This window comes from Eptesicus fuscus, chromosome 21 (assembly GCF_027574615.1).
Source record: "Eptesicus fuscus isolate TK198812 chromosome 21, DD_ASM_mEF_20220401, whole genome shotgun sequence".
In the NCBI taxonomy this organism is placed as follows: domain Eukaryota; kingdom Metazoa; phylum Chordata; class Mammalia; order Chiroptera; family Vespertilionidae; genus Eptesicus; species Eptesicus fuscus.
Window position 1 is genome coordinate 33769386 of NC_072493.1, and position 20817 is coordinate 33790202.

At 39.2% G+C, this 20817-nt stretch overlaps 1 protein-coding gene across 6 annotated transcripts in view; it reads right to left on the bottom strand.

The window, feature by feature from the left end:
• The window catches only part of CNTNAP4 (contactin associated protein family member 4), a 250813-nt gene that overhangs the window by 106269 nt on the left and 123727 nt on the right, over positions 1–20817 (bottom strand). For all 6 annotated transcript variants that reach the window (XM_054710986.1, XM_054710988.1, XM_054710989.1 and 3 more), the window contains exon 4: positions 6632–6779. In XM_054710986.1, coding sequence (XP_054566961.1) covers positions 6632–6779 — 148 coding nt within the window. The remainder of the gene's footprint in view (positions 1–6631; positions 6780–20817) is intronic.

A 20817-nucleotide genomic window follows, 5' to 3' on the forward strand; every position in this document is an offset into this window, starting at 1 on the left:
CCCATGTGAAATATCTATGTTTCAGTTTCAAATCCTAATGCTGTTTTTCTCATACTAATCTCCATATATCAATCACTTATTCCTCACACCCTATATACAATAATGCTACAATAATTTGCATTGAGTTTGTTCAATTTTTATAACATTGCCTTTTCTGACCTAAGGCAACTAACATTGCCCATGTTAGTTGCCATAATGGTTCTGTTTTTATAAATACTCATGCATACGTACCTACATCCTTTCACTTCTATCTCTCTCTCTCTCTCTTTCTCTCTCTCTCTCTCTACCCCACCCCACCATTGGTGAGCAAGTTGACAACCAGCTCTGCAGGGTCACCCCGGACCCCCTGTTGTGGCTGTTATTCACAGTGGCCTTGTAGGTTATCTTAGCAACATGTACATTGCTTTCTTGGCTTTTATTGTACAGTCAGTACTATAAATTTTCCATTTTGGGTGTTGTAACTTTGTAGCAATTTAGATACTGTTGTGTTTATACTTTGCTATGGAGAGTGAAAGGATTGTGTTAACTAAACCTAGCATTAGAAAGCAAAAATATTATATATATAATAATGATTCCCATATTATGAAATATATATACACACACACACTATTTTAGATTTTCTCCCTATACCCAATACCTAGTAGAATTCTCTTTCAGCAAATGTCAAAAAATACTTAAAAGGAGAATACATGTATGATTCATCTAGTTGTCAAGAGCATCGGCTTTAGAAGGCAATGGATCTGAATTTAAATCCTAGATCTAACGAAGACGGTGTAATCCTGGATAAGGGTCTGTATTTCTCTAAGGTTCACGTTCCCCATCCCCCATGTCAGGAGACTTGAGACACATGGGCTGGCGGCTGACATGCAAACCTCCAGGCCTTCCTCACACACCTATGAGGCTCACTTAAGTGCCAGCATGGACCGGTGTCGCCTGACTGTGGCTCAGGAGAGACCCCGCCCACCTCCCAACACTGCTTTTCTTTTTATAGGGATTGAAGGAGCATGCTGGTACATCTGGAGAAAATCCAGCCTGATCCTAGGTCTGGATTATTCCAGACAAAATCTTGCAGCTGTGTTCTTGTGCTGGTAACACCTGCAGCTCTTCCCTGAGGAAAGGGGAAGCCAGTGGCCCCATCTATTTCTAAACTGGGTGGCCCAGAGCAAGCCACAGGCCTCACACAGCCAACAATTCTGCTTGTCTCCTCTTACTCCTGGATAAAATGGTAATATTCATGCTCTACTTCCTTCTGTTGTTAGCAGCAAATCAGTAAATGCCTAGAAAGAATAGTATCTGACACGTATTAACTGTTTAATAAATGATGTTTATACAGTATCATGTTTTAGTAAATTAATATTCTGTAAGGCTGATGCTATGAATAAGTGTGACTACGGTGTACTAGTGAAGTCAATTTGATCAAATAGAATCCCATAAAGCACCCACAGCCAACCCATTTTGTGGTTATTTTTGGCAATCTCTGAGAGTATTTCCCTATTAAGTTTATTACTTCTCTTTTACCCAAAATTATAAAACTGTCATTTTACATTGAATCCTATCAAATTGTTTAACCGTATGTGTTTATGTTTGTGTTAAAGACGTGATGGCTCCCAGTGTGGCCACTTAGACCAGGTGTCCTCAAACTACGGCCCACGGGCCACATGCGGGTGTTTTTGCCGTTTTGTTTTTTTTACTTCAAAATAAGATATGTGCAGTGTGCATAGGAATTTGTTTATAGTTTTTTTTAAACTATAGTCCGGCCCTCCAACGGTCTGAGGGACAGTGAACTGGCCCCCTGTTTAAAAAGTTTGAGGACCCCTGACTTAGACTGTGGGTCAATGAAAAAAGAAGGCTGATGAAAGATGTGGACATTGTGCTTGCTCACTCCAAGAGATGGCAAGTGAAGTCCCAGAGAAAAGAATGTCCCCAGGGTTCCAGATCAATAAGGGGGGAGGGGCGGATTTGCGTTATCGTTAAGCGTATGTTAGAGAACTCAAAGGAGCCTGTACCTCAGCAGCTACTTCCATACAGACCCTATGAGTGTTGCTTCAGTTTTAGAAAAACAGCCTCAATAGTCTTGTGAAACTAATGATGAATTTACATCCTAGACTGAATGTGTATTAAGTGTGTAACACTGAAAAAAATTACTCAACATTTCTAAGCCTCCATTAAATGGGTGCTTTTTTAGGATTAAATTTGAATGTCTATAAAAACTGTACCTGACAGAGAGTAAGTGCTCCACAACTGTTAGCTATCATTATACTACGATAAATAAATATTCTGCAAGGTGGAGACTCTGAATGTAATTATAAATATGAAGCATTTTGAAGTTTGTTTTGTAAATTGTCCATCGTGTGGCATGAGCTTTGCTAACATCTGTGATCCAAAGACAAATAAGACAGACTGGGTTCTGTGCACCAGAATCAAAATCTGGGTGGGATATTATTTTAGGGATGGTTTTTTGAAGTGTGACAATTGTGAAGAGAGGAACTAACACATAACAGGATCGGCCAAGCTGATTGTTGAAGCCAAGAAAACCAGCAGGAAGCTGGGCAGATGGTGAGAAGCAAGCTGCCCAGGGCTCATCACTGTGATTCAGCAGCTGGAGGGAACATGAGCATTGAGTGAGCTCTGGACTCTGGCGGACTGGGCTGCACACCAGCTCTGTCCCTGCGTGTCTGTGTAGCTTGAGCAAGTCATCCTCTCTAGGCGTTCATTTCCTCATTTGCAAAGTTGGGGGAATGGAATTGTTATCTAATGATACTTATCTGGACATTTTTCAAATAATAAACCAACTGCTTAATATAGTGCAGATATAAGCACTCAAGAAAAATTTATTTTTAGAAAGATAAAAATTAATACTATTAATATTAGTACTATTGTGATTCTTCTTATTACTCTTTTTAAAATATATTTTTGTTGATTTCAGAGAAGAAGGGAGAGGGAGAGGTAAAAACATCAATGATGAGGGATCAGCTGCTTCTTGCACACCCCTATGTGCCTGACCAGGAATTGAACTGTGAACTCCTGGTTCCTAGGTCGATGCTCAACCACTGAGCCATGCCAGCTGGGCCTAATTATTACTCTTGATATAAATACTATGATTACCATCATGTAGGCCCTGGCAGGGACAGAATGCTTGCTGGTGGAGGTGGACACCGGGACTGTCACTGCGTAACAGGGAGACCTACGCAATCTGTACAAATGGATTCTCCGTCTGACACAGTTGAGACAACTTCAACAAGCCACTTGCCCTCTGTATGACATGCCTTCCTTGCATGTAAATAAAGTGAGCCAGAACAAACTTAACTTATATCACAACATGACAAAATATAATGAAGAAAGCTTTAGTGGCTAAAAAAATAAAGGTTTAGTAGAGAAATGATGATGGAGTGGAACTGAACAGTCCTGGATTCCTTTCCGGTTTCTTCGTGTACTAGAGTAAGATGCTGGGCAAATTACTCAATCTCTCCAAACCTCAGACTGCTCATTTGATGACGGTAGATCATGCTAAGGAACTCATTGTTCTATAATACAGGAGCATCTCACAGGATGGGGAGGCTTGAGGTGGGTTATCAATAACTCTTAGGTGCCTTCCCCACAAAAAGACATAATAAAAGTGCTTCATTAAGAGGAGACTAAGTGAAATCTGTGGTTTCTATCTTTGTTATGTGAAAGTATTTCAAACACAAATTATATTTTGGCAGAGGTCTTTACCCTTTCTATGAATTTATGCTGAGGGCGAAGCATAAGTGAGTTGCATGGTGTATTTTTAAGCTAGAGAAAAAAGCATTCTTTGGTCTCTTAAAGATTAAAGCTTATACTAAATAGAACACTGTCTCTTTTATGAAATTCAGGGAGCCCAAATGAAACATCCAAAAATATTCCAGTGGGAGTGGGGGAGCTCTAATATCTGAAAGCTAGGATCTAGTCAATAATAGATTTTGATAAATGGATTCACATAAGTCTACAAACATGTATGTATACTTATCTCTATATCAATTTTTCTATCTGTAAAATGTTTCCAGTTATTTAAAAAATTTTTTTTCAGTTCTCACCCAAGGATATGTTTATTGATTTTAAAGAGAAGAAGGGGAAAAAAAAGAAAGAGAAAGAGCAAGAAACATCCATCCATTGCCTCCCATAAACACCCCGACCAGGGATCAAACCCTAAACCTAGGTATGGACCCTGACAGGAATCAAACCTGCAACCTTTCGGTGTATAGGATGATGCTCCAACCAACTGAGCCACCTGGCCAGGACAAATGCTTCCATTTCTGATTTAAAACATAAAAGATGTATTGGCATACAAAAATTCCTTTTTGCAATTCTCGGATGATTAGTTACATTGAACATCTTTTCATATGTCTATGGGCCATCTGTAAGTCCTCTTTGGCAAAGTGTCTATTCAGGTCCTTTGCCCATTTTTTAATTGGATTGTTTGTTTTTTGGTATTTAGCTTTGTAAGTGTTGTATAAACTTTGGATATCAACTCCTTATCGGATGTATCACTGGTGAATATGTTCTTCCATTCAATGGGTTGTCTTTTCATTTTGTTGATGATTTCCTTTGTTGTACAAAAACGTTTTAGTTTGATGTAGTTACATTTATTTATTTATTTATTTATTTATTATTTCCCTTTCCCAGGGCAATATAGCACCTCACACCTGTCAGAATGGCTATGATCAATAAATCAACAAACAATGGAGAAAAGGGAACCCTCATGAACTGTTGGTGGGAATGCAGATTGGTGCAGCCACTGTGGAAAGCAGTGTGAAGTTACTTCAAAAATTAAAAATGGAACTGCCTTATAACCCAATAACTCAACTTTTGGGAATGTATTTGAAGAAACCCAAAATATTAATTTAAAGGAATATGTGTACTCCTAAGTTGACTGCAGCATTATTTACAACTAGAGGCATGGTGCATGAAATTTGTGCACAGGAGGGTGTGTCTCTCAGCCCAGCCTGAAACCTCTCCAATCTGGGACCCCTTGAGGGATGTCCAACTGCCCGTTTAGGCCTGATCCCAGTAGGACTTTTGTCCTAAACGGGCAGTCAGACATCCCTCTCACAATCCAGGACTGCTGGCTCCCAACTGCTCGCCTACCTGCCTTCCTGATTGCCCCTAACTGCTTCTTCCTGCCAGCCTGATCACCCCCTAACCACTCCCCTGACAGCCTGATTGATGCCTAATTGCTCCCCTGACAGCCTGATTGCCCCTAACTCCCCTCCCCTGAAGGCCTGGTCACCCCTAACTGCCCTCCCCTACAGGCCTGGTCACCCCTAACTGCTCTCCACTGCAGGCCTGGTCCCTCCCCTGCAGGCCTGGGATCCCCCAACTGCCCTTCCCTGCAGGCCCGGTTGCCCCCAACTTCCCTCCTCTGCCAGCCTGGTCACCCCTAACTTCCCTCCCCTGCAGGCTTGATCACCCCCAACTGCCCTCCCTTGCAGGCCTGGTCCCTCCCTACTGCCCTCCCCTGCTGGCCATCTTGTGTCCATGTGGGGGCAGGATCTTTGACCACATGGGGGCAGCCATCTTGTGTATTGGAGTGATGGTCAATTTGCATATTACTCTGTTATTAGATAGGCTAGAGGCCTGGTGCACAGGTGGGGGCCGGCTGGTTTGCCCTGAAGGTTGTCCCGGATCAGGGTGGGGGTTCCCTTGGGGCATGGGGCAGCCTGGGCGAGGGGCCTGTGGTGGTTTGCAGGCCAGCCATGCCGTGGAGGCCCTGTTATCTGGGGTTTATTTATCTTCTATAATTGAAACTTTGTAGCCTTGAGTGGAGGCCAGGGCAGGCCAGGAAGTTTGGCTTCTTCCATTGCCAGGGAAACCCAAGCCTCCTGCTCGCTCCATGGCCGGCAACCATCTTGGTTGGGTTAATTTACATACTTGCTCCTGATTGGCTAGTGGGCGTGGCTTGTGTGTATAGCAGAGTGGTGGTTAATTTGCATTTTTCTCTTTTATTAGTGTGGATAACTAAGATTTAGAAGCAGCCCAAATGCCCATCAGTAGATGAGTGGATAAAAAAAATGTGTGGTACATTTACACAATGGAATACTACTCAGCAGTGAAAAATAAGAAAATCTTTTGTGACAGCATGAATGGACTTGCAGAGTATTATGCTAAGTGAAATAAGCCAGTCAGAAAAAGACAAATACCATATGATTTCACTCATATGTGGAATCTCATGAACAAAATGAACTATCTATCAAGCAAAATAAAGATATACCTATAGACAGAGAGCAGGCTGACACTAAGGGGGTAGGGGTTGGGGGGTGGAGGAATTGAGGGAAAAAAAGAGAAAAAACTCATGGACATAGACAACTTTGGGGATTGCCAGGGGTAGGGAGGTGAGGGGAGGTGGAGGATGGTAAAGGGGGATAAATGGTGTTGGAAGAAGATTTGACTTGGGGTGATGGACACACAATAGTGTACAGATGATGTGTTGTGGAATTGTGCATCTGAAACCTGTATCATTTTGTTAACCAGTATCATCTCAATAAATTCAATAAAAAGGGGAAACACCATTCCTTTATCTCTTTACATGTCTATAACGTCAATTTCTGCATGGAGTTTGGCTTTTTAAACCTCTCCTCTGATAGCTATTTCAGCATGCTGGATGAAGACTTACTGTATGCGCATCCGAACACCTCGATCCGCATTCCAATCCTGCCCTTGGGGTTCCACTCCAAAGGGAGGAAGCGCAGAAACCTGGCCTTGATCGAAGGCTGGAGTCTATAGTACACGACACTGTCTGCATTTGCATTTCCTGAAAATCCCTAGAAAAAAAAGGAAAGAAGCAAATAATTGTACTCAAAGCATATCCATCTCACCTTGTCACCTTGAATGTCGGTAAGCAATGTCTAATTTGTTTGTTTACTGTAACAATGGCTAACTTCTTTAAGAATATCATGTTCACAGTTATGTCCCAATGTCTCCCCATCCACAGAAGTTACTATTTTCCTAAATTTTTCTTTATATTCAGAGTAGTTTAAATTCCACATTTCCCATTAAGCCACCGTTTAACCATGATAACCTCGATGAGTGTTGTTTCTCTAAAGTGCACATTAAACTTAAAACATTGTAAAGAGCACAAAAACTTAAGAAAATCTATCAGTATTCAAAATCCACTATCAGCAAAGAAGTAGCTCATGTCATTGATGAATGAGTAAGGTTATGCCATGTCTCTGTTGTTTCACTTTCTCAACTTACTCATTAACATCAACAAATGTATCACCCAACATTCAAGTCAGAACTATACTCTAATAGCGGGTTGTTAAACTTCACCACACTGCTGGATAAGCACATTAAAAATCGTTAAGGGAAATTGCAAGCAATAATAATTTGGAAAGACCTGTAATTAGACTTACGGACTCTAGAATTTGAAAGCTAAAAGGACCTTGAGAATGATGCCAAACTAGCACAGTCAAATTATAGGTGGGGAAATTAAAGGTCAGAAAGATAGGGAAATAAACAAAAAAAACTATTATACAGCAAGATCAGGAGTGATGTTCCCCCTACAATATCGCAATGCACCTACTCGACACACAGCTCACCTGTGAAACCCACACACCACAGCCCCTAACACGTAAGCAGGTTTTAGTTTCTCCTATGTGGCATACTGCAAGGCTCCATAGAGGAAGACGTTAGGATGAAACAGAAGTTGTTCTAAAAAATTTATATTTTTGTTTCTCTTCCTCTTCCTCCTCCTCCTTTTATTTAACTTTAACAACCAGCATATGTAGAAGCAAAGTTAGGAATGATGCTACCACCTTTTTCAGGTTCATGATACATTGCCTTATTACCACAATGGGATCAACAAATAAGTCAATCTCATGTACATTACACAGGAAAAGGCAAATAAATGCATTAGGAATACCAGTACCCAGGGAGTTTCTTCATTTGCCCACTTTTCTTTCTAGGTCAGAAATACCCCTTTATCAGCATCTACCAAAATATTTTCTAATACATAAAAAGAATAGTCTGGGTGTTTCACAGTCAGATTAATTTGATTTGATTCCCCTTTTCAGTCAATAATCTGCCTCCTGCCACCACCCCCACCAATACCCCCTGTGCCCAATTCCCAGGCTTACAAACACAGTTCTGTGATGGCACCTCCATAGTGTATCAAAAATTGGGGCATCTTTCTTCATCTCATCTGTGACCAACAAAGCATTATGTCATCAGAACCACCTCCATGGCCTCTACCTCACTTCTTTATTCTTCTGTTCCCTGCCACCATATCCCCATCCCCATCCCAAATCTCTTCCCCTCCAAGCAGTCAGCAAGATATTTAAAGGTAAATTAAAATAACATCACTCCCCCTGCTTCTGTTACCACTTAAAACAAAATCCAAACTCCATAGCAAACATACAGAGTCTTTGGCAACAACCTCCATTATGTGTCAGCCACGCTAGATCTCTTTGAACAAGTCAGGCTCATGCAGGCTGTTCATTTCTCTCTGAAGGTTCTTCCCTCGAGGTCTTTGCACGACCAGCTGCTCTTGTCATTTCAGGCCTTGGTCCAAATATTACCACCTTTCTGATTCTAGCTTCTAACGTGGTGTATCTGACACCCCTGCACCTTATCTTCTTGTTTTATTTTATTTTTGTCATATTACTCATTATTTGGGGATCTTCTTTTGTTTGTTATTTATTTGTTTATCTTATCACAGTAGAAGACAAAAGTCCATTAAACTGGGGACCTTTTATGGCCTTCCATCCACAGTACCTAGGGCATGGTTTGGCTCAAAGTGGTTCTCAATAAAAAATATTTGTGCCCAGCTGGCATGTCTCAGTAGTTGATCATTGACCTATGAACCAGGAGGTCACTGTTCGATCCTAGTCAGGGCACATGCCCGGGTTGTGGGCTCGATCTCCCAGTAGGAGGCGTTCAAGAGGCAGCCAATCAATGACTCTCATCACTGATGTTTCTATCTTTCACTCCTTCTCCCTTCCTCTCTGAAATCAATTAAAATATTTTTAAAAATAAAAATAAAAATATACTTGTTGTATGTGTATGTTTTGGAAAGGCTGAGCTTGAAAACAGACCAAAGTTCAACAGGATTCTCAATTACAGGATCTCTCAGGGCATGTCAAAGGCGAATGTGCAAATGTGCACTGTATCTCCCATAACAAGGGTAGTTATCCAAGGTGTTTCAAACATATTAGGTCCACATTTCTAGTTACTATTTCCCAGAACATAAATAGGAGAACACTGTTTAATTCCACAGGCATTTGGACTCTGATAACCAGACCCGTGTAGAATGCTCCATTCTATTCCACTGCTCAAAATTTCATGCTCTGGGCATTGGTGTGTGTGTGGTGTGTGTGTGGGTGGTGGTGGTGGTGGTGTGTGTGTGCGTGTGTGTGTGTGTGTGTGTGTGTGTGTGTGTGTTTACAGGCTCTCCAAATCAGGATAATGTGCATTCAGGATTGAGAGTCTGGTCCAAATATTACCACCTTTCTGATCCCCGCTTCTAAAGTAGTGTATCTGACACCCCTGCATCTATACTAGCAGACATTCAATCCTAATCAGACCCTCTTATCCTCTGAATCTATTTTCCTGGGTGCCACTCACAGGCTAATACAATCCCTAATTATGATTTCTTTCAGTGAACAGCTGGATGATGAATTGGCTCCATAAGAGCTCACATTTTTTTCAAAATTAATGTAACTTCATAGATTTAGATAGATGCCGCTACAATGATCACAGCATCTTACGGGGTTAGGAGAAAAGATGCATAGTGACAGTGGCAACAGGCAAGTAGAGCAGGGAGGTCTTTCACATTTCCCTGATTGGTTTCGACTTATTTGAATTTTGAGAACATACAGAAGAAATATAAGATGCTTAGTTTGTATATGTAATAAAAATATCTTGGTGCATTCAAAATTGTAAGCAGTTTTTCATACGAAGATTGGGGGAAATTATGAGGTGGGAGATATGTTTTTTTACTTAGCATGTTTCAGTCATATGTAAATGTTTAATGAGCATCTATTAATTTTACAATAATTGGTAAAATAAAGTAAGATGTAGACATAGAAAGTGTGTACAGTGACAGAACAGATAGAAATACCATTTAGCTGTGTTCTGGGTACCTTAAATAAGCATTGTAAGATCAATGCCATTGGGAAAATAAGCATCAGTAATATTAGTTAAATACAGGGGTAGGCAAAAATAGGTTTTCAGTTGCAATACAAATAAATAATACAATAATTAATAAATAATGCAAGAATAAACTCTGTTTCACATACAACTCAACCTAATTTTGCCCACCCCTCTATATTTAACTGACCAATAATATTTGTAATTCTCTGCTCCATGCATTGAAGTTTTTCCAGTACACAAGACAAAGATTCTGCTATGGAACACAATATTTAATGGTATTTTTTCAGCATGGGATTGACGATCCATCGCCTTATTAATGAAAATCCTATGCACACTATCAGGTTTCACATATATGTCCTTTGCCTAGGAGACATTCTACAATTTGCTATGAAGATTTTTCATGCTGTCACAATTCATAAAGGAAATAGGGGATTTACCTATCTCTCAAAATTTGTATTACGTGTTCGTGTCTTCCCTTGTATGTCAGAATTAGTTGAGGTGCTGTCTAGAAATGCAGATTTCTAATAGCTAGTGAAGTTGAACACCTTTTCAGATCTGATGGGTCTTTGCATGTCTTCTTGGGAGAGGTGTCTCTTCAGTTCCTTTGCCCATTTTTTAATTGGATTGTTTCATTGTTTGGTGTTGAGTTATAGGAATTGTTTATATATTTTGGATATTGACCCCTCCCCTGAGCTGTTGTGTGCAAATAACATCTCCCATTTGGTTGGTCGCCTTTTGTTTTGTTGTCAGTTTCTTTTGCTGTGCAGAAGCTCTTTATGTTTGCCTTTGCTTCCCTTGTCTTTGAGGTCAAAGTCATATAAAATGTTCTTTACAACCAAGGTTAATAAGTTTAGTTCCAATGTTTTCTTCTATGTTATTATTTCAGATCTTATATTTAGGTCTTTGATCCTTTTGGAATGAATTGTTTTACAAAGGGACAATCTGTAATCTAATTTCATTTTTTTGCATGTGGCTTTCCAATTCTCCCAGCACCATTTATTGAAGAGGTTTTCTTTTTTCCAATGTGTGTTTTTGGTTCCTTTGTCAGAAATTATTTGCCCATACACCTATGGTTTATCAAAACTACTGAGATACTACCTCACACCTGTTAGAGTGAATATTATGAACAAGATAGGTAATAAGTGTTAAAGAGGTGTGGGAAAAAAGAAATACTCACTCACTGCTGGTGGAAATGTAAACTGGTACAACCACTATGGAAATCAGTATGCCGTTTCCTCGAAAAATTAAGAATAGAGTTACCATATGACCCAGCTATCCCTCTTCTGAGAATCTACCCCCAAAAAACTCAAAAACATTTATTTGCAAAGATATAAGCACCCTTATGTTCACTGCAACATCATTCCCGGTGGCCAAGACATGGAAACAACCGAAGTGTCCTTAGATAGAAAACCGGGTAATGAAGTCGTGGTACATATATACTATGGAATACTACACAGCCATAAGAAAAGATTAAATACTGCCATCTGTGACAACATGGATGGGCCTTGAGAATATTATGCTATGTGAAACAAGTCAGTCAGAAAAAGCTAAGAACCATATGATTTCACTCTTAGGTGTGATATAAAACTGAAACTTGGAGACTCAGACAGCAATGTGGTGGTTACCAGAGGGAAAGGTACAGGGGGCCAAATATACGGAAGATGATTTGCTGTTAGGTGGTGGGCACACAATGCAATATACAGATCATGTATCATAGTAATGTTCACTTGAAATATATATGACCCTATTAAACAACGTCACCCCAATAAATTTAATAAAAATAACTAAAAATAAATTTTAAAGTTGGTTACTTACAAAAAGAAAGAAATGCAGTTTTCTAGATCCCGCACCTTTTGCACTAAACCTGTGGGCGGGCTGGGCTCTGCATTTGTAACCCCTGCCGAGCTAACAAGTACTTTTGAAAATTCTTCTGACGTGTGGATAAACTGTGTTCTTTTTCCCTCCCTGTATTATCGTAAAACTTGTCAGAGAGGGAAAAGATTTTAGAAGGCGAGTTCACTAGGGCTAACTTGCAAAGAGAGAAATAGGCAGCAACTGTTCTGTGTCATCGATCTGAATATCTTCAAAGTCAAGTTTGTGTCTCAGCATCAGCCATCGCAGAAATATATTATGTAGCTTTAATATTTGCCTCAACCCTGTGAAGTAGTAATTTTCTACCCACTTTAAAACTGAGGGTAATGAAAATTATAGAGGTTATGTGCCTAAAGCCACACAGCTAGAACATGGCAGAGTAAGTAATTCCAGGCTTTTTTTCTTTTTTTAACTCCAAAGCCCATAATTTAGCTAAGCCATCAAAAGGCCTCATTCTAACAGAATATGAAAGCAAGAACTCACCCTAGAGGAAATGTGATATTTTATTTGAGGCTTTTTTAGTTTTCCTCATATTTTATATTTAAAGTCTTTGACATATTTGACAGTAATGCAACTTAAATTATTGCTGAACTGGGACACAGCTCTACCAGTTGACTTTTATAGACAAAAGGGTTGTTCTATTAAACTTTACATTTTTCTCAAAACTATTGGAGTAGAATGAAAATAAAAGGCAAATGTCCAATAATCAATAGGACTCTTGCATATAAATAAAAATTCCCTAAAAGATACAGAATGTAAAGGAATATGTCATTATATCATCAACTATATGAAATACCTATAAGTAAAATTAATGTAATATGTCTTGTTTGATAAAAATAAAAAAGCCTTAATTGCTTTTTCTTTTCCTTGAGACTTGATGCTTTTCAAACTCAATGAGGTGTTCATAGATTTTTTTGGAAATGTATTCTTACCAAGATAATTTATGGTATTAATGAATTAAAGTTTGACACAGGATTTTAAGTATCTTCATAATGATTCTAAAGTTTATGAAGAGGTGTAATAGCATTCATTTCTTTTTTAAATATTAACTGAGTAACTCATCTAAGAAAGCCAAGATGCATAGAGAAATGCCATATGGCAATTCATGAGGGGATCCAAAATACTGCTGTAATAAATCAGAAACATAGGACCAGTTACATGTGGTTATACAGCAGACTCTGCAATTACATAAAAATATGTCTGGCTCCCACCAAAATAAACAGCAACACTAGTAGAAATTCTACACAACAAACAGGCAAACATGAAAATTTCCTGACCTCTCTTACAAGAATGACTTACATATCTGATTTACATATGACCTACTTCCAAGTACAGCTCATTTTGACACCGTCAGCTGACATGTAGACACTAAATATATCATAACAACATGCTGTCTAATGGAAATCAGCTCTTTGTGATATTGGTTATAAATATTTACAAAGTATGATTCCCAAGAGATTGTCAGGTCTAAAAAAGTGCAAAAGGAAAGCAAAGAATGCTGGTAGTGGGGAATTTGCTAATATGAACCCAGATAAGAATACTTTTAAACATTATATTGAACAAGACAGCGTAATTATATCTACAAAAGTTGATTCTATCTTGTGAGTGTGTATGTAATTCATTTACTGTAATAGAGAAACAGCAATGAGAGTATAGAAATCAAATTAGAGAAAGTTGTTTTGTTGTGTGTATAATAAATCTCAATTTTCAAAATGAGTATGGAATTTTATTAATATAAAATAAATTTCTACCATCCCTCAGAAACTATTCAATATCTTTAAAATATTTATTTGAAGGACACCAAATTATTAACAATATTTTGGTGAGGTCCCATGTCTTAGCCCTTATATTATAATCTGTGGAGACACAAAGTTGTAAAACATACTGTTCAGGCCCTTTTACCATAGAACAGTCTGATTTCTCAGGACAGAAAGATCAAATGTCAGGAGAGAGAAAGCACATGTAAGACACAACCTTCACTGTAGTCCACAACTATTATTCAGACACAACAATACATTGATATGTGAAAGATACATGGACAGGTCATTAAGCTTAAATTTATAAGAAGATAATATCTGTATAATTTTGTGGAAGATTAAAATTTTATTGAGATATAAAATAAATTTTAACTATAAAAGCACCATGTTATAGTAGTGACAGATTACTAAATACTGAACAACCCTCCTGCTAGAAAAGCTGTAAAAATGAAAAATGGGGAATGAAGCACTAAAAGACAATAAACTATTAAATGTCCAAGATCTGGGAGACAAAAACCCAAAGAGGTAAACCGACCTGTGAGGCCCTTTCCTCTTTCTAGGTGACTAAAGGAATCCTGATAAGGAAAGGCTGAGACGCTGAGAACCTGACAACTCCAGCGTTAGGAACAAAATTTTAGTTCTACATCCTTTAAGGATGGGATACCCTGGAAGCTTCCACAGGTTTCATGTCAGAACTTTGAGGGTCTACAACTTAGAATAAACGATAGTCAGAAAGGGACAACTCCTCACAGAGATTAAAACTCAGCTTCTAATCTTTTCAATCCATGAAATTATATTAAGATAGCGATGTCTAGTGCTCCCTGCTGCCTGCAGAAGCAAATATAATTATACTCTGTAAAAAAAAAAAAAACTGTCTAGATCCCAAATTATCTGTATAATTTTTCATATATAATGTCCTATACCCAATAGAATAGAATAAAACAGCAGCAACTGTTCTTAAAGTGAACTTTATAGAATATACACACATACAATAGTAAATAGGAAAGGCATCAGCTCTATATTTAAAGACCTTGGAAATCATCACTCTATTGTATATAATAAGAAAAGCTGGACAAACTGAAAATCAATGACTTTTCTCAGACCCATCAGAAAACTGAGGTTACATGGTGCTATGGACTGAACTGTGTGCCCTCAAAATCACATCTTGAAGCCTTAACCACCAATGTGATGTATCTGGAGATGGAGCCTTTGAAAGGTGATTAGGTTTAGATTAAGTCATGAGGGTGGGGCTCTCATAATGAGTTTAGTGTCCTTATAAGAGGAGAAAGAAACCAGAGCTCTCTCTCACTTGCCAAGTGAGAACATAGCAAGCCTGGAAAAGGGTTTTCACCAGGAACCAAATCAGCCAGCAGCTTGATCTTGGACTTCCCAACCTCCAGAACTATCCTACATAATGAAGAGGTAATATGCAAATTAACCCTCATGCCCTCACAAGATGGCTGCCTACGACCAAGTCAGCAGGGGGTTAGTGAGGGATGACCAAATGACTGAACAAGCAGGCTATGTGGGGTGATCAGGCCAGCAGTGGGGGCAGTTGGGGGAGACCAGGCTGGCAGGGGGGCAGTTAGGGGTGACCAGGTCGACAGAGGGGGCAGTTGGGGGTGACCAGGCCAGCAGGAGGGGCAGTAAGGAGTGACCAGGTCAGTGGGGCAGGGGAGCAGTTAGGAGCAACCAGGCAGGCAGGCAGGCAGGTGAGCGATTAGGAGTCAGCGGTCCAGGATTGTGAGAGGGATGTCCCAGCAGATTGGAGAGAGTGCAGGCTGGGCTGAGGGGACCCCCCACCCCCCCCGCACCCCATGCACGAATTTCGTGCACCGGGCCTCTAGTGAGAAATAAATGCCTATTGTTTAAGCCACCCAGTCAATGGTATTTTCTTATAACAGCCTGAGCTTACTAATACACATAACAAACCACCAACAACCCTGAAATGTGGAGAGATAAGACTATCCAAAGAATCAAAGCCGAGTAAGTCCACCTATAGCAGAAGCCACTGGTGTCCATAAACTGATAGGAATGCTTATATGATAATTTTGATGAATTGATGGAGGCCAAGTGAATTAGCATGACAGTGAGAGAAACTCCTGAAGACCACAGTACCTCCAGGAACACTTCCATGTTGTCTATGAAGATCAGGAAAAATTTACTCCTGGCTCTGGCAGGGAGGGGGAAAGGTAATCATTGTGAAATATGCCCAAAGTGTTCTCCATAGCAAAGGCCTGCTGTCCAAGGAAAAAGATTTAGCCAGAGCCTTATCCCAGTTAGCGAAGGGCACTCCTCCCACTTGTTTCCCTAGTCTTCCTGTCATACATAGGGGAAAAGTATATCAGCAGGAGTCAGGTCTTCAAGGATATAAACTGGAAACTCAGTAGCCAGAAAAAATAAGAAGCCAGAGTGAGGAGGAGTTAAACCACCAAAGAAACATCAGTGAAGGTCACAGTTCCAAGCAAAACCTCACTAAAGACACTGACATTTGTTTGGAATATAATAGAATGCTCTCATTCCTTCACATCGTACCACCACACCAAGACTCCTATAGAAAAGTGAAATAATTGAAAAACTCAGACAATGAAGAGGAAAGGCTAAAACAAAGGTATTATGTGACTTCTGAAGCCTGTGGCACCTACAGCACCCACAGGAAATAAAGAAAGCCCAATTCCTAACCATATTAATGTAAATCCTCAAATGAAAGTCATATTTACCTCATTTCCCATTACTGATACAACATGTCCATATTTCAACAAAAGAATTGTAAGGTATGCCAAAAGGCAAGAAAAAAACAGTCTGCAGAGACAAAACAATCACTAGAACCAGACTCCCATATGTCACAGATTTTAGAGTGATCAGAGTTTGAATTTAAAACTACTGTGATTAATATGCTAAGGGCTCTAAAGGGAAAAGTGGACAACATGCAAGAACAGATGGGTAATGTAAACAGAGAGATGAAAAATCTAAGAAAGAACCACGGGGAAATACTAGAAATCAAAAACACCGTGACAGAAGTACAGAATGCCTTTGATGGGCACATCAATAGGTTCGACACAGCAAGGAAAGAATCAGTGAGGTTGAAAATAAGAAAACACAAACTTCCCAAATTAAAATGCAAAAAGAAAGAAAGCAGAAGGGAATACTCAAGAACTGTGAGATATTGGCAAAAGTTGTAGTATGTGCTTAAGTGGAACACCAAAGGGTAAAAAAAAGAGAAACTGGGGGAAAAAATACTTACTTAAAGTAATTATAGCCAATGACTTCCCAAAATTAATGATAGACACCAAACTAGATCCAAGAATTTCAAAGAATAACAAACAGGCAAGAAATCAAAATAAAAGCAAGTTGCAACATATTCAAACTTTAGAAAACCAAAGATAAAGAGAATATTTTGATAGAAGCCAGAGAAAAATAAATAACTAATATAGAGAGAAATAAAGATAAGAATTACATTGGACTTCTCAATAGAAAACATGTAAATAAGGAGAGAGTGGAGTGAGATATTTAAAGTGTTAAAAAAAACACACACACACACTAAAATTCTATAGCCAGAGAAATTGTCCTTAAAAAGTGAAGGAGAATAAAAATTCCTAAGACAAAAACTGACAGAATATGTTGCTAAAAAACTTTTCTGCAAAAAATATTTAAAAGAAAAATGATATAGGTCAGAGACTTGATTCTATATAAAGAAAAGAAGAATGCTTGAGAACAAAATAAAAGAAGGTTAAGATTAGATAAATTATTTTTCTTATGCTAAGTTACAAGATAACTGTTTAAAGAAATAATGATAAAAATGTATTGGGTGATTAAGAATATTAATAAGTTAAATGAATGATAGCAATGTCAGGAACGATGAAAGGGAGGAACTGGGAATACTCTGTTATAAGATACCTGCACTACTTATTAAGTAGTATAATGTTATTCGAAGATGGGCTTTGATTAGGTGAGGGCAGTCATTAAAATTTTTTAAAAATATACCTGAATCATACAAAATACTCAAACCTAGATAAGGCATCAAAATGGAGGAACAAGAAACAAAGACAAATGCAACAAATAGAGAGTTACAAACATAGCAGATACTTATCCAAATATGTCAATAATCATTTTAAAAGTGAATAATTTTAAAAAGTGAATGATCTAAATACACTATTTAAAAGACAAAGATCATCAGAGTACAAAAAAATGACCAGACCCAACTACATGTTATCTATAAGAAATCCACTTTGCCTGGCCAGTGTGGCTCAGTGGTTGAGCACCAACTTATGAACCAGGAGGTCACAGTTCAATTCTTATTCAGAGCACATGCCCGGGTTGTGGGCTCGATCCCCAGTAGGGGGTGTGCAGGAAGCAGTCAATCAATGGTTCTCTCTCATCAGTGATTTCTCTCTCTCTCTCTCTCTCTCTCTCTCTCTCTCTCTCTCTCTCTCTCTCTCTCTCCCTTCCTCTCTGAAATCAATAAAAGTTACATGTCTTTAAAAAAAGAAAGAAATCCACTTTAAATATGAAGACTAAGAAAGATGAAAAGTAAAGGGATGGAGAAAGATATACCATGCTAATGTGAAAAATCCAGAAATAGTAAAATTAAAAATACCAGATCAATAAAGTAGTAATTCATAAGAGTTTATTTAGTGCATATTAAAGCAGTTCAAGAACTGTGCGCTTTCAAATCAAAACTGATATAAAACTCAAAGGCCTGAGGTTATAGGGTGGCTTATAAAGTGAAAATGAGGAAGTTGCAATGATTGGTTATTACAATGGGGGTTTTTCAGACAGCAGGGGATTGCTTCAAACTGATCATCTTATATCATTTTTAGGAATATGTCTTAAATTTCTTTTATGATTATCCAGAAGTATTTATAAAATACAAAGTTTCACTTATGTTCATGAAATAAGCTAGATTGAGTTTTGCTTACATGGCTTAAATGGTTTTGTCTGCTCAGGGAATTTTCAAATTTGGTTTTCATTCTGTATTTTACTTTAACACTAACACTAATCTAAAGAAAGATGGAGTAACTATATTAATCTCAGACAAAGCAGACTGCAGAACAAGGAAGATCAGTAGAGATAAATAGGCAACACTGCGTGATGACAAGCAATCCATTTTCCAAGATGGTATAACAATCCTCAACATGTATGTATCTAATAGCGGAGAGTCAAAATACATGAGCAAATACTAATTGAACTGCAAGGAGAAACAGACAAATCCATTATTATAGTTGGAGTAATTGATATATCAAGGAGACATAAAATAGTAAGAATATAGAAGAGCTGTATAGATATATTAATCAACTGGGTCTAATTGACATTTTAGAATATTCCATCTAAGAACAGCTCCATCTAAGCTCATCTGAAACATTCACCAAGATAGACTGCACTATGGGCTCTAAAATGCACCCTAACAAATTTAAAAGAATATAAATCATACAAAATTTTTTAGGGAGGAACCAAGATGGCGGCATAGTTAAACAACTAATCTGCTGCCTCACACAACAATTTCAAAAATACAACTAAAAGACAAAAACGTCTACCACCCAGAACCACGGGAATGCTGGCTGAGTGGAAGATTTACAACTAAGAAGAGAAAGGAGCACAATCTCTGAAAAGCTGAGGTACAGAGGCACGCGAATCGGGCCGGCGGCGGGCGGCTGGGTGCGCGGCTTTTCTTCAACCCGCAGGGAGACAAGTTCCCGATCACTCTGAAATCCAGTTTCTGGGGACACTCGGGGGACCCAGGCACCTACGGGGAGAAGCTGGACTCTCGGCCATCGGGTTGGAAAGTGAGAGTGACTTTTTTGCAGAGGTGCGCCCAGCAATCATTGTTTTACTGCGCTGGAACGCGGGGCGCAGGGACTTGGGAACCTGGAAAGGCAGAGACGGCTGATGCCAGCCATCGCCGTTGGCCACGCCCCAGCCTAGTGATGCCCTGAGACCCCGCCCAGCCCTGAGGCCCCGCCCCGGACATTCTACAAACCCGCCCAGGCTCCACACAGCGGCTTTTGCATATAAATGGCCTGTTCTGGGGCAGCGCAACCAAATTAACTGCAGCTCCAGTCAGACTGCTCCAAAACCGCCCAAGCAAAGGAGGAGAAAACTAGCCCTTGCTGTAGCTCTTGCTGGGGGACACACAGTACACAAGGGTACACCAAGAGTGTCCACCTCAAGTAACTGGGAGGCTGACCCGTTGAACCAATAGGACACCTAGTACACAAAACTACCCTACCAACTTAGGGAAGCAGAGAATATGAGAAGGCAAGGAAACAGATCACAAACCAAAGAAATGGAGGAGAACAAGCGACTGGACATAGAGTTCAAAACCACGGTTATAAGGTTTTTCAAGAATTTCATGGAAAAGGCCGATAAATTCAATGAGGACCAACTAGAAATTAAACATACACTGACTGAGATAAAAAATATTATACAGAGACCCAAAAGCAGACTAGAGGATTGCAAGAATCAACTCAAAGATTTGGAATACAAAGAGGCCAAGGACACTCCTCCAGAGAAGCATGAAGAGAAGAGAATTCAGAAAGTTGAAGATAGTGTAAGAAGCCTCTGGGACAACTTCAAGCGAACCAACATCAGAATTATGGGGGTACCAGAAGAAGAGAGAGAGCAAGATGCTGAAAACCTATTTGAAGAAATAATGAATGAAAACTTCCCCCACCTGATGAAAGAAATAGACTTACAAGTCCAGGAAGCGCACAGAACCCCAAACAAAAGGAATCCAAAGAGGACCACACCAAGACACATCATAATTAAAATGACAAGAGCAAAAGACAAAGAGAGAATCTTACAAGCAGCAAGAGAAAAACAGTTAGTCACCTACAAGGGAGCTCCCATACGATTATCAGCTAATTTCTCAACAGAAACAATGCAGGCCAGACGGGAGTGGCAAGAAATATTCAAAGTGATGAATAGCAGGAACCTACAACCAAGACTACTCTACCCAGCAAAGTTATCATTCAGAATTGAAGGGCAGATAAAGAGCTTCACAGATAAGAAAAAGCTAAAGGAGTTCATCACCACCAAACCAGCATTATATGAAATGCTGAAAGGTATTCTTTAAAAAGAGGAA